General features: G+C 44.7%; 1 protein-coding gene across 1 annotated transcript in view; it reads right to left on the bottom strand.

The window, feature by feature from the left end:
• LOC119178741 (BOS complex subunit NOMO1) overlaps positions 1-13,286 on the bottom strand; it is a 104,241-nt gene that overhangs the window by 89,098 nt on the left and 1,857 nt on the right. The window contains exon 2 of the mRNA XM_037429974.2: positions 11,935-12,163. Coding sequence (XP_037285871.1) covers positions 11,935-12,163 — 229 coding nt within the window. The remainder of the gene's footprint in view (positions 1-11,934; positions 12,164-13,286) is intronic.

The following is a 13,286-nucleotide window of genomic DNA, read 5'->3' as shown; positions in this document are numbered from 1 at the left end:
CTAATTTCGAGCTGTAGTACATCATGTGCTAAAAGGTCTAAGTGCATTAATATAACAAGGTCCCAGAGAAAGTAATAGACAGCATGTCTGCAGACTCATGATCAAAATTTATCGAGTGAAGGATGACTATATAAAATGAGCCTGAAAAGACAGCATGAGCTCATTTGCAAAAGATGGTCACATGAGTGCTTCAAACACTGTGCAACAATCAAGCTTCTAGGTACTGTACTTTACAATCAGCAAGGAGCCCTGACACACGTACCACTGTGACACAAACTAAACGAGTTGTTTTCATCACTTCTCAAACTGTGGAATGCCCTGATATCGCTGCATGAGTATTAACGCCAAAAACAAAGCTGCTATAATTTTATTTCTACAGGAAAACCACAGTGTTTTCAAACTAAAGCAACATACGGCAGCCATTTTTGTGATCGGAAGTGATGCTTTTTCATGTGAGAATGACCACATAGGCTATGCATTTTGAGTGGTTCGACGTGACAAGTCGAGCGTAACACTCGCACGGCCCCACCTAGGCCACACCATTGTGTACTAAAGGTTAACTATAAAAGTACTGTTTATACTTCCTCCTATAAAAAATTATTTCTGTTTTTAAACAATATGACAGTGCAAAAACAATTAAAAAATGGCGCCAGGAGCGCTACACAACAGCCACCACATAAAAGGTGCATGATGATCGGAAACGGTCTTTGACGTCAGTGGGAGTGCAAAAGGGAATGTTTTTTCTGATCGTCTGCAGAGGTTTTGAAGCTTGAAGGCTAGTAACTTCTGTAACCGTGTACCGATTTTGATAATTCTTTTTGCACTCATCTCAGTATTCAGCACTACACAAACTCCAGTGCTGCAGAACGCAGAAGACAAAGTGTTGCGGGGCCCCTTTAATCACGTAGGCCTCGTAGAGCTCTCGTGTCTGGCAGTCCTTATGATGATACAATACCCTGGTTCTTGCCAGAAGTAGGTGGAACACCTTCTTTGTCGCCTTTTCGCAAATACTGCAGCGCTTTGCCACATAGAAATAAACGTCAGATGAACAATTCTTGGAATGTTCCTATAACCTGCTATTTATGCAATGGCCTGTTTGACTGATACACACACGACCCCAAATGAGAGAGAATTCATACACTGCTGCACAAGCGCAGGGGATATACCTTGCCCTGCTGTCAGCATGGAAAACAAAAGGACTACTGCTAGGTGCCTTGTCAATCTTGCTCATTACATGCACGCAAAAATGGGCCATTTTGGGGGAGGGGGGAAAAAAACCTGTGTACACCAAAGCATTTCCCAACGTTTTTGAAATTGTGCGATACCATATGGTGGTAAAGAATCATAGTACAACTTTTTTGCTTGCGGCCGTTGTCAGGAAACATTTCTGTGCTGTCAGGAACCATTCGAAGATTCTTCAACGCAAAACCGTATCCGATAATCCCACATCGGGCTAAAGAATTTGTACATTATGTTACATTTTCTTGTTTCAGCTGTTACAAGATACAAGATACAAATGAAAAAAATTGGCTGAGAGTTAATTCTTGTGAACCTCATTACTTCGAACGAAGGGTATGTTTGACTTGGTTTTGGAAAAGCTATGCACACAAAGTGTCTGGATGCGTGCTTCAGCTCTTGGTAATCTTGTCAGTAACATACTAATGTGGCCTTTTTTTGCTCCGGCATTCCAGCAGGCCTTTGCTGCAATTTCACAGCCCGCTGTCTAGCTGTATCTATTGGTTAAATGGAGTCAACCTGTTGCTCACACTGAAATTCACGCACACATGACTCGGCTGATATTCCATCCAGCGCGAGAATAGGACCAAGTGCCAGCAAAGCAGCTATTAAACATTCGCCTGGTCCAGTGGTACGGTAGCAGTGAGGCTCCGAGTTAGTGCAGCTGCCATGCGTCTCCGTGACTCAACACGTGGCATGACTTGAAGTGACAGAGAAGCAGGGATGAAACAGCTGCCGCCGCGGAGCAGGCCAAGAGCTTAAAGCATTCTGTTATAGGGACTGGCTCTTTATTTTTGGGGCTTGTCCATCACCGTAGCCAGTGGTTCTTCCTGCCTTTGCTAAGAGGCACAGCTGTGCTCCCTTCAGTGATTTAAAGAGTGCTGATTCAGGCAAGTGAGCACGCAAGGCAAATGGCGCTCACTTTAATGCTACTCGTCATGAACCCCTAGAAAGTCAAGGCAACGGCGTGGAGGGCTCAGAACGCTGCAGCAGCACAGGCTCGCCACCAAAACCCTGCCGTGAGAGGTCGTGAGGCCAAAACGAAGAGGGCTCATCAATAAGCGGACCCTGCGGTGAGAGCCCACGAGGCCAGACGGACACATAATGTCACGTTGTTCTCTCGGGTGCTTTTTATACAAGCGTCCCACCATCATCACGTACACTCATATAGACATCCCTTTCTCGAACTTTCCACTACACCCTATCATACAAGATCCTCTAGCTTTGCACAAAGGCGTTTAAAATGCGCTGTGTTTAGTTCTGCCAAGGCAGCACAAACGCGTTTCAAATGAGCTGCTTTGCGGCAGTAAGTATTGCTACTATCCCTCGACTCTCATGTCGCGCATTTTTATGATGATGATTGAACAGATGTAGACAACATTCACAGATGACCAGATTAAACCTCTCGAACAATCTCCTTCATCATCATTCACTATGCTGATCTGCGAGAATTTTTCGCTGGCTCGCAGCTCGAGCAATATGGCTCTTTTTCTTTTGCCAAGGTTAACTGGATGCACTAAGCACCCACGTGCCTTAAAGGAGCACTGAAATCAAATTTCAGAATGAAGATGTGCCCCTGATTCGATTGTTCAGTATGTGTATGTCCTCTGGACAAATTTGAATTGTGTCCGTCACATGGAAGTTGTTTTATTTTGACGGCAAACAGCGTACAAAAACTCAACACAAAATGAAGTGCCTTACGATAGAGCACTGCACGGGCCTGATTTTTCGGCTCAAACAAGCCTTATGAAGCCCTAGCCCAACTCATGCCCATGGTCCCAAGCCTAGGCCCAGTCCAGGCCTGAGCGAACATGACCGAACCCAGCCGAGCCCGGCCTGTGGTATCATTACTAAACTTATCCAGGGCGCGGGTGTTCATTACCAGGCTCGACCCGGGCCCACAAAAGGTTATTAGTTGTTTTTGATCATAATTAGTGATGCCTTGCGCTTTGTAGTGGGTGATCGGACAGAAAATCCGATGTCTACATGTATTGAAATGCTGTTTTGGCTGCGGGGGTAGCTTAGCGGTTAAGCTGTTTTGCTGCTAGGTCCTAGCATACGGGTGCGATTCTGGTGGTCGCATTTCGATGGGGGCGCAAAATGAAGGAAAGAAAAAGAAATGAGGGAGCAAGACGTCACGTGGCCAGCCTTGGCAAGCCAAGTCGTTTTGAAGCCAGCATTGTCGGCACAACACGTGACCTTTTGCGCAAGATGACATTAGCAACGAGACTTGCCAATACTTCAGAGCATGGCGCCTCTTAGCTTTTAATTGAAATGCACCTTTCGGCACAGACCGGCAGCTGGCTCACGCAGAAGGTTCAAGAACGAAATATACAGTAGACTCTCGGTAAACGGAAATATCTTAAACAGAACTGCTGCTTAAATGCAACAAGTGCTTTGACAAGTTTGGTTTCATGCTTGTATTCCGCAACCTTGCTCATCTCTCAGTAAACGGAACTCCTGTTAAATGGAACATATTTTCATGGTCCCTTCAGGTTCCGTTTAGTAAATGTCCACTGTATACGAGAGTACTAAAACGTTTTGCAGGCTCTGACATTTTGATCAAGTGTTGAGCCGGCACGGAGGACTTCCCTCTGTTGACACGTTGGGTTTGACTTGAGTTACGTAATGCTCCCTCATTTCTTTTCCCTTCCTTCATGAGGCAAAATGCAAGAACACCCCTTACTTATCTTTAGGTGCACGTTAAAGAACTCCCGGTGGTCGAAAGTAATCAGGTTCTTACTGGGGCGTGGCTCGTAATCATATGGTGGCCTTAGGCGTAAAGCTCGTTAAGGCGTGGGTCTGTCTATCCTGACATTTTGATCACATGTTGAGCCGGCACGGTGGGCTGTTGACACGTTGGGTTTGACTCGAGTGACGTAATGCTCCCTCATTTCTTTTCCCTTCCTCCATGGGGCAAAATGCAAGAACACCCTTTACTTATCTTTAGGTGCACGTTAAAGAACTCCAGGTGGTCGCAAGTAATCAGGTCCTTACTGGGGCGGGGCCCGTAATCATATGGTGGCCTTAGGCGTGAAGCTCGTTAAGGCATGGGTCTGTCTATTCCTTGTACGTATGTAATAGAACATAACCACCGATGGCACATACCCGCTCTAGAGCGGGTATGTGCCACAGGCGATGGGAGATGGCGGTACTTGGAGTGTTCACTAGATAGACGCACAGAAGGACGAACAGACTAGCTGACGGATAGACGGACAGATGGATAGATGCACGGACGGATGGACACACAAACAGTCACAGACAGACAGATGGATGGATGGACGCACGGATGGTCACGCGGACAGACGAAAGCAAGAACAAGTGGACGAACGAAAGCACAAACGAGCCTACGAACGCTTTGCCCCACTCATCATCATTCACTCCGTGGATATGCTGTGATTTTTTTGCACGTAATACCAAAGAATAAAATCAAATGTTGCCTCTATGGGACATGGCAATTCATTACAATAACAACAGAGTGAAAATAAAACATAGCAAGAAACATTAGTTCAGAAGAAGCGTACAACCAATGTGAAAAAGTACCCAGAAGCATATTCAAGATGTTTTCGTTAATGCTCTTTTTTACACTAGCATTGGAAACATTAGTTACACAATTTTTTAAAAGAGACTCCCGATTAATAACTTGTTGTCGGAACATTAAAAACATTGACATTATATATGGTTAACAGCCACCAAAAGCAGATGAAATATAAGATCTTCATATTCTAACATCGTTATGCAAACTAATTGCCATATGCAATATATTTATATAATAAAGCTGTTACATACCATACTTGATGGTATTCCAGATAAAAGGCTTCACCCTTCTTCATGAAACAAACAGAAAAAACGCGCTTAAAATAACACCTAGTGACAGAAAAACACCGCACCAGACAATGATGCCATAGGAATTGAATGCTAAAAGCCCAGGAAAAGGCGGAAAGCTACCATGTTCTTGAGCAACACTAGCAAGTTGTTTGAGCCACACCATGGAGGAAAGTAGATGTACAGTTTTTTGGCTTCAAGCAAGTCCTTCTGTCTTGGGGTACACACCAGGCTATACTGAAACAGTGTTCACCGCTGGCACTCGTAGATGGGATGCAAATTAATAATTGCAATATTTGTTTTGCAATATTTTTATTACAAGAAATGAAAGCCCATGGTATTTCTTACATTGGGTCTCCAACCACTGAAAAAATTTCTCAATGTCCGCACAGAAGTCACTGTCTTGAAGGCATCTGTCAAACTCACTGTTGGCTGGTTAAGCTTCTGCAGCACCGTGTCACTCCTTAATTAAACTCATCAAGGGACGTACACTTCGCTCAGGGTTCATTATCCGGCTGGTCTGTGCTCGTTTCTCCTTGTGGCAAATGCAAATGTAGATCAATCAACAATTCGCGTACTCTGCTGTGAACAGTTTTCCTCTCCAGCTCATCAAGAATTAGAAGGTGTTTTAAGAGGCAGCCACAAGAATGTTGCCCCATTGTGAAGCACTCCTGTGGGCCATTTTATTTGAAGAAATTCTCGCGTCCTCAACATGAGCTTGCACACTTTTGGCGAGTCTGAGAAGCAGCAGTAAGGTGCTTCTTCAGTTTTGAATCATACTACATCAACACAAGGGACAATGTTACCCCTTTGTCCTGCTCAAGCTTTTCACTTGGCTCCTTGAAAGGCACCAAGAATTCCACAACCTTAGTCATTATGGCCATATTGAAGTCTTCCACAAATATCTTTGAATCTAGGACGTTCTCTATCCTATCGTACTGAGTTAGCACGGACTTGATCAGAGCGAGCTTCAAATTCCACCAACTCTTAGTACGTGTCAGTTCAGTTTGGCACAGAATGCCCTAGACAGTGCAGTCCAGAATGTTCGCGTGTGCTCCAAGGCTCAACTGTGGGCCGGGCCTGAGTCCGGCCCGGCCCACAGTCGCAAGCCCAGGCCCCTAGAATCAAGCCTGACCCGGCCCAGGCGTGCACTTTAAAGACCGAGCTAGACCCGGACTCGCCAGGAAATTCTTTCGACGTACCCGCCCAGGCTTTTGGGGCGGCCCGGGCCCATGCAGTGTTCTACCCTGTGACATCAACACTAGTGCAATGTGTTCGGTGGGATACATTTTAGGCATACAATACTGAGGGACGATGCGGTAGTAGCGATGAAGTCTACAATTCAAGTGTTTCAGGGGCGAAGCTCCACAAAGCGTGGGTCTGTATATCCTCTGAAATATGTAGTTGTAGTAGTAGTAGGTAGCCACCACTATATTCAGCGACAACTTTCTGTGGCAACGCAGCCACGGCTATGAAGCCCAAGCACGCCCTTTCTTACTACGCTTCTGCATGTACTCCATGAACGCTTACTTTGGTGTGCTGCGTAGCATAATGGAAGATATAGAAAGAAAAGATGTAAATATTATGTTCAAGATTGTTCGAATCATTATTACGAAGCATCACCCGTGTAGGTTTTTCATTCTTTGCTGTTTCTAGTTTTCTTGCTTTCTGGTGCCATTTCACTTTTTCCCTGCCTTGGTAAACAATGATGGCATCGCTCGGTTGCAGCAAGTTCACATCAAAGCTTGTGAGCGAGCATGAGTGCGTGTTCGTTAGGTGCTCTGTATTCATCGAGCAGGAAGAAATGAAGACAGCGGTGCGTCTCCAAATATCTGGTCTCCTGCACATGCAATCACCGAGAATATGAGTGCGAGTGATATCATCCGTGAAAGTGGGAATATTATCCCTATAGCCACCTTGAAAGTGACACCGGCAACCTGCCAGTCTTCGGCAGCACCAGCTGCTTGGAAGAAAGCGCAATTCGAAACTGTACGTAAAACCAATAACCAGATTGCTAAATTGCATTATATACGTGGTCAGTGTTTCAGCTGGGTAATAGTGTTGACACGATAATGCTGAAGATTGCGTACTGTAACATCGCTCCCGTCGGTGTCTACGGAGGTAGTCGTTTCTTGTGCTTTGCCTGGGGAACAGACACCTTTATGTATATTACTATGTTGACTGTGAAAAAAAAAACATTGCGTTCAACCAACTTCAATTTACGAATGCCAGACGCCTGCTCATGACCGATCAGTGTCAAGACTTCTGCTTCTCGACGCTGCCTTCGCATCCCTTCAAAAATAACATGAGCGTCTCCAGCTTGTTATTTCTCTAAAAGATGAAAAAAAAATTATGCCGACCAAGTATGCACTGCAATACAGAAAATGATTTCTTGGCTTTTCGTTGTTTCGATTCCCCAGTTCCTGCTCGGCCGTACCTTCATTTTTTCTAAAATGAATCGCAATGCTCAAAGAAGCTCAGTGTTTTTTCCCTTTAAAAATGAACATTTATTTCCTCCCAAATAAATAAGATTTATGGCATGGTGGTCGTGCGAAAAGTACATGTTAGATACACTAGCGAAACCTAAACCAATATCACACGAAAACAAAAAAACAAACTACTTAGCGTAATAACACATGTGCAGAAGCTCCACCCACGTAGCTTTGGCTGTGCTGCCACAGAAAGTTGTCGCCGTGTAGTTTAGTTTTCGCAGTGTTCACTAGATGGTGGTAGTTGATGCATGATGTTATAAAACTAGATGGGGATATTTGGAGTGTTCACTAGATGGTGGTACTTGTAGTTGATGAATAGATGCAAGGTGTTATAAAACCATATGGCCATACCTGTAGTTGATAATAAAAGATGCGAGATGTTATCATATGAATGATGTCGTATATGGCGCGTGTCGATGGTGGAAGGCAATCGTTCGATTTAGTGCGGCGACGTACAATAGGGGGAGCATTGTAATAAAATTCGTTCACTGGTGGCGCGCTGTGAAGCTGCGCGACACAGCTACCAAGAACATGCCATACGAGAGCGGGAGGCCCAAGCGGCACAGCATAGTGTTATGACCGACATCTGTAGGCGCCATGCTGTCGCTGAGAAACGTAGCCGGGCAGTGCTCCCTCGCCCGGAACCCCAGTTTCTCGGATCCAGTGGCGGGGAGCGACAAAGGGATTAGAAGATGGGCCGAGAGCCAATGTCCCTAAAAGCAATTCCTCCGGGCCAGCTTGTTTAGCGAGACTGCAAAGCAGACCAACCGCACAGGTCATGTCTCAGCGATTCAAGCCTCTACTCCTTGGTTGCCCTTTTAAGGAAAGACGGAAGAAGCAACCTAAGCGCCATATTGTTCCGGGAGAGAACCCCATTTCCCCTCTTCTCAGAGAATTGAGTTGGGAGAGGCAATAACTATTCGGTGGACTGTGCGTTACTGACTGATGCCTGTGGGTGGTGTTTTGCTTGTGTGATTGGTGTTCCATTCAAGGAGGAGGAGCCCGACAGGGCTTAAAAGGACGCCGTAGAGTGCCGGACGTCGCTCTGGACCATGTAACAGTTCAACCACCACGCTCGTTGTTTGTGAACTCCCAACCTCTCTATGCTGTGAATAAGTGTAAATAGTGCCATAAACCTGTTTGTTTTTCGTATCCCCATTTTGTCAGCGTTCGTTTCCTCAACCCGAAGTTACACCACACTACCACAAAAGACCGGGTAGACCCCGGTCGGCAATAACGGGTGCTCAGCGCTGGGATTCGAAGCGACTACAGGTGAACAGCGCTGAGATCCGCAACAATACACACACAGTATTTCTCACGTCTTTAAATGATGATCGACTCAGTGAATTACATGGAAGATTCACTGTTAACCGATGATTCCCTCAGGAGCTTCGCCCACTCATCATCATTCACCTCGTGGATATGCTGTGATTTTTTTATCGTGGCACTGACTGGTGCCGAAACCTGGAAAAGCACTCACTTTTCATGTTTGATATCCGTCATACCACTTTGAATGATTTTTTGAAATTACAAGACCATGAAAGAGTGGCGCAAGAAAAGAGTGTGATTCAACATGTGCTCATCAGTCAGCAAGTCGGGGAACTGTTGCGAGTTGCAGTCGCCTGATTGGAAGTGCGAAAAAAGCCCAATGAGGGTGCCTTTTTATTACACGTACGTTACACACCAACACGACCACAAGCTATCAAACTTGAGTAGCGTACAGACTGATGTTATTGCTAACAAGTATGACGCAGGTATCAGTAATAGTGAATTTTAGTCTGTACGTAGAGACCACTTTGCATCCGTGTAATACCAGGTTCCTGCCACTGCAACTCTGAGAAGCTGAATAAGTAGGGCCATCAGGAGATGCAAAGAAGAACCTGGCAAGCAAAAGACATATTGTATTTACCCAGTGGCTCCTTGCCCATACCGATATTCCATTGATTCCTTTGGGTATACCTAAATGCCGTGCATGCCAAAGCTCCATGATATAACTAATTGAGACACACAGGCAAGCATGGCCGAAGCATGCGTCCTCGGGTACCTCCTCACTGCTGCTTGGAACGACCTTCATTTTAGAATCGCTGTTCTGAAAAGGTAGAATCAAAGCAAAAATCATTCATGACATCACGAAACGCGCCGATTTCACGCTCCAGACGGTCACATTCGACCCTTGTTGACACTTCATACGGCTAACACGGCAATGCAGGTGACAAGGCATTATTGAGTGTGTGCAACTAGCAGACGAAATGTTTGCGGAGCAGCTGACACTCGCGTTACTCTTAATAATTGCTGGAGTTTAACTTCCCAAGAGCATCATATGATTATGAGAGACGCCGTAGTGGAGGGCTCCGAAAATTTTGATCACGTGTGGTTCACACCGTGCACATAAATCTAAGCACATGGACGTCAAGCATTTTCGCCTCCATCGAAAATGCGGTTGCCACGGCCGGGATTTAATCCCGCGACCTGCCCTTCACGTCGTCACGTCGCTGTTTTATGGGGAGAAGTGGTCAGTTGTGGCCTGATCTGGAAGTGACAGCGAGGAAGCACTCCCAGAGCTAAAAACAGCGGGCTTGCCATTCGTTTTGAATTATGGCAGATCATCATCATCATCATCAGCCTGACTACGTCCACTGCAGGACAAAGGCCTCTCCCATGTTCCGCCAGTTAGCCCGGTCCTGTGCTTGCTGCTGCCAATTTATACCCGAAAACTTCTTAATCTCATTTGCCCACCTAACCTTCTGTCTCCCCCTAACCCGTTTGCCTTCTCTGGGAATCCAGTTAGTTACCCTTAATGACCAGCGGTTATCCTGCTTATGCGCTACATGCCCGGCCCATGTCCATTTCCTCTTCGTGATTTCAACTATGATATTCTTAACCGCTTTTTTTCCCTAATCCACTGTGCTCTCTTCTTGTCTCTTAAGGTTACACCTACCATTTATCTTCCCATTGATCGCTGTGCCGTCCTCAATTTAAGCTGAACCCTCTTTGTAAGTCTCCAGGTTTCTGCTCCGTAGCTAAGTACCGGCAAGATACAGCTGTTATATACCTTCCTCTTGAGGAATAGTGGCAATCTACCTGTCATAATTTGAGAGTGCTTGCCAAATGTGCTACATCCCATTCTTATTCTTCTAGTTACTTCGATCTCGTGGTTAGGATCTGCGGTTATTACCTGCCCTAAGTAGACATAGTCTTTTACAACTTCAAGTGCACTATTACCTATCTCGAAGCGCTGCTCGTTTCCGAGGTTGTTGTACATTACTTTCGTTTTCTGCAGACTAATTTTTAGACCCACCTTTCTGCTCTCTTTGTCTAACTCCGTAATCATAAGTTGCAATTCGTCCCCTGAGTTACTCAGCAATGCAATGCCATCGGCGAAGCGCAGGTTACTAATGTACTCTCCATTAACTCTTATCCCTAACTGTTCCCATTCTAGGCTTCTGAAAACCTCCTGTAAGGATGCGGTAAACAGCATTAGGGAGATTGTGTCCCCCTGCCTTACACCCTTCTTGATTGGTGTTCTGTTGCTTTCTTTATGAAGCATTATGGTAGCAGTTGATCCCCTGTAGATTTCTTCCAGGATGTTTATATATACTTCATCAACGCCCTGATTCCGCAGTGTCTGCACGACGGCTGACATTTCTACTGAATCAAACGCCTTCTCGAAACCTATGAAGGCTATGTATAGTGGCTGGTTATATTCTGAGCACTTCTCTATTACTGATTGATAGTATGAATGTGGTCGATTGTTGAGTAGCCTGTTTGAAATCCTGCTTGTTTCTTTGGTTGATTGAATTCCAATGTTTTCTTTACTCGGTTAGCAATTACCTTTGTAAATAGCTTGTATACTACAGAGAGCAAGCTGATCGGCCTGTAATTCTTCAAGTCCTTGTTAACTCCTTTCTTATGTATTAAGATGATGTTAGCATTCTTCCAAGACTTTGGTACTCTTCCCCTCAGGAGGCACCTTGTAAACAGGGTGGCTTCTTTTTGTAACCCAATCTGCCCTCCATCTTTCAGCAGATCTGATGTTACGTGATCCTCAACAGCAGCTTTGCCTCTTTGCATGCTCTCCAAAGCCAGTTGTATAAATCAATAAAAGTGATAGCTATTCATCTCTCAGTTACGTTTCAGCTCGCAGATCCCTACTAGAGGGTTGATAGCTAAACATTGAGGCAAAAATTTTTGCATGAGTAAATTTGATGTCAGTGCTCCCTTAAGATCGTTGTGATGCCCCCTTTTCAGAGATGTCTATTTTTTTAAGACAAGATTGTTTTCACTACCATTTAAACTGCACTCAGATCCACTAGAAGAGAAAAAAAAACTGCATGTTGTGCATATGACCACATGCACTGCAGGCTGCCATAAAAATGCCTACTTTGTCCACAATGGAGAATCCTCTGAAGACAAAGTTGATGTCTTGTGCTGTGCTGCAGGGGTCCGTGGTGCCGTCGATGTGCAAGTCCACGGAAGAAGGCTCAAAGAGCCAACCGGGAGGCGGGTCCACCCGCAGCGTGTAGTCCCCACGGTCGTACAGCGGGATCAAATAGTACCCATTGTTGGGTGCCCCTTCTGTCTGGTACTTCTGGCTACCCTGTCTCGTTAGTCTGCAGACAAATAAACAAATGACTACAATGATACTACACGCAAAGACAGGTTGTAATAATGCTCACTTTTCTTTCACGAATCAACTATATAACCTCTAGATGAAGCTTCCTAGTGGATGAATAATACGTACACTCTCTCCACAGCAGCAGGTTTGCTAATGTTTCCTGCTGCAGCCCAAAGAGTTTAGGCCCAACACAAACAAGTGCATTTAGAAACTTCTCATTGGCACCTGCATAAGTGAGCAAACCAGCAACATAAAAGGGTGTTCAACTGGCAAGTTCATTTACTGTAAAACAAATTTTCATAATTCTCTTTTCTTTCCTGTTTTCCACTGATGTTTTATCTGTTTTTACAACAATGTAACATGGAGCAAAGTGAACGTTGCGTTGAATGACAAGTTGGGCATGCCAATGAGAACACAGATCGAGGGCTGTCAGAAAGATGCAATAGTATTTTTGTTCACCTACCAATTCACCAAGCTACCCAGGGTTGTCCTAGGGAATGTTTCTTTTCCTTGTCCTCTTATTAAACACTGCACACATTATGCTGAACTGCATGGACTGCCATGCACAGTACACACAGATTCAAATGCAATGTCAAAGCCTTTAGTATAATGATTGTTACTCCATCATGTTACAAAAAATCTGTTCTCTAAAGATGACTTTGGCTGTGATGTACACATTCAGTCAAAATTATGCATATAGGACCTGAACTGCAGGTTGTTGAATCGAAAGGTGCTTTACTTAGCCCTGAGTTGTCCTCTTTCAATTCATGAGTACTGTACATGTTACAGCACAATTTACTTGAGAAGTCCAAATTATTTTTTACTTTACTAAGTAAAGAAGGAATCTGAAGTAAATACATGTGGTGTTTAATTACTTCAAACACCACATCTAATTCACGTGGTAGTAACTAAATGCGGTACAGGAGCTGTTGTGAAGTTACATGTGTACTGCGCCTAGGAAACAGCAAGCAGCTTCGAGTAATGATCTCATGAAAATCACTGCAGAAGTCCTATAGACACAATGAAAAATGGAAGTTCCAGTCTTCTGTTGATTCTTTCACTCGAAGAGTATTTGCATACCTCACTTTCTCTTAAAATGAATCCTCACCAAATAAGTC

Source organism: Rhipicephalus microplus, chromosome 1, assembly GCF_043290135.1.
Source record: "Rhipicephalus microplus isolate Deutch F79 chromosome 1, USDA_Rmic, whole genome shotgun sequence".
NCBI lineage: Eukaryota > Metazoa > Arthropoda > Arachnida > Ixodida > Ixodidae > Rhipicephalus > Rhipicephalus microplus.
This window is presented reverse-complemented; position numbering and strand designations above follow the sequence as displayed.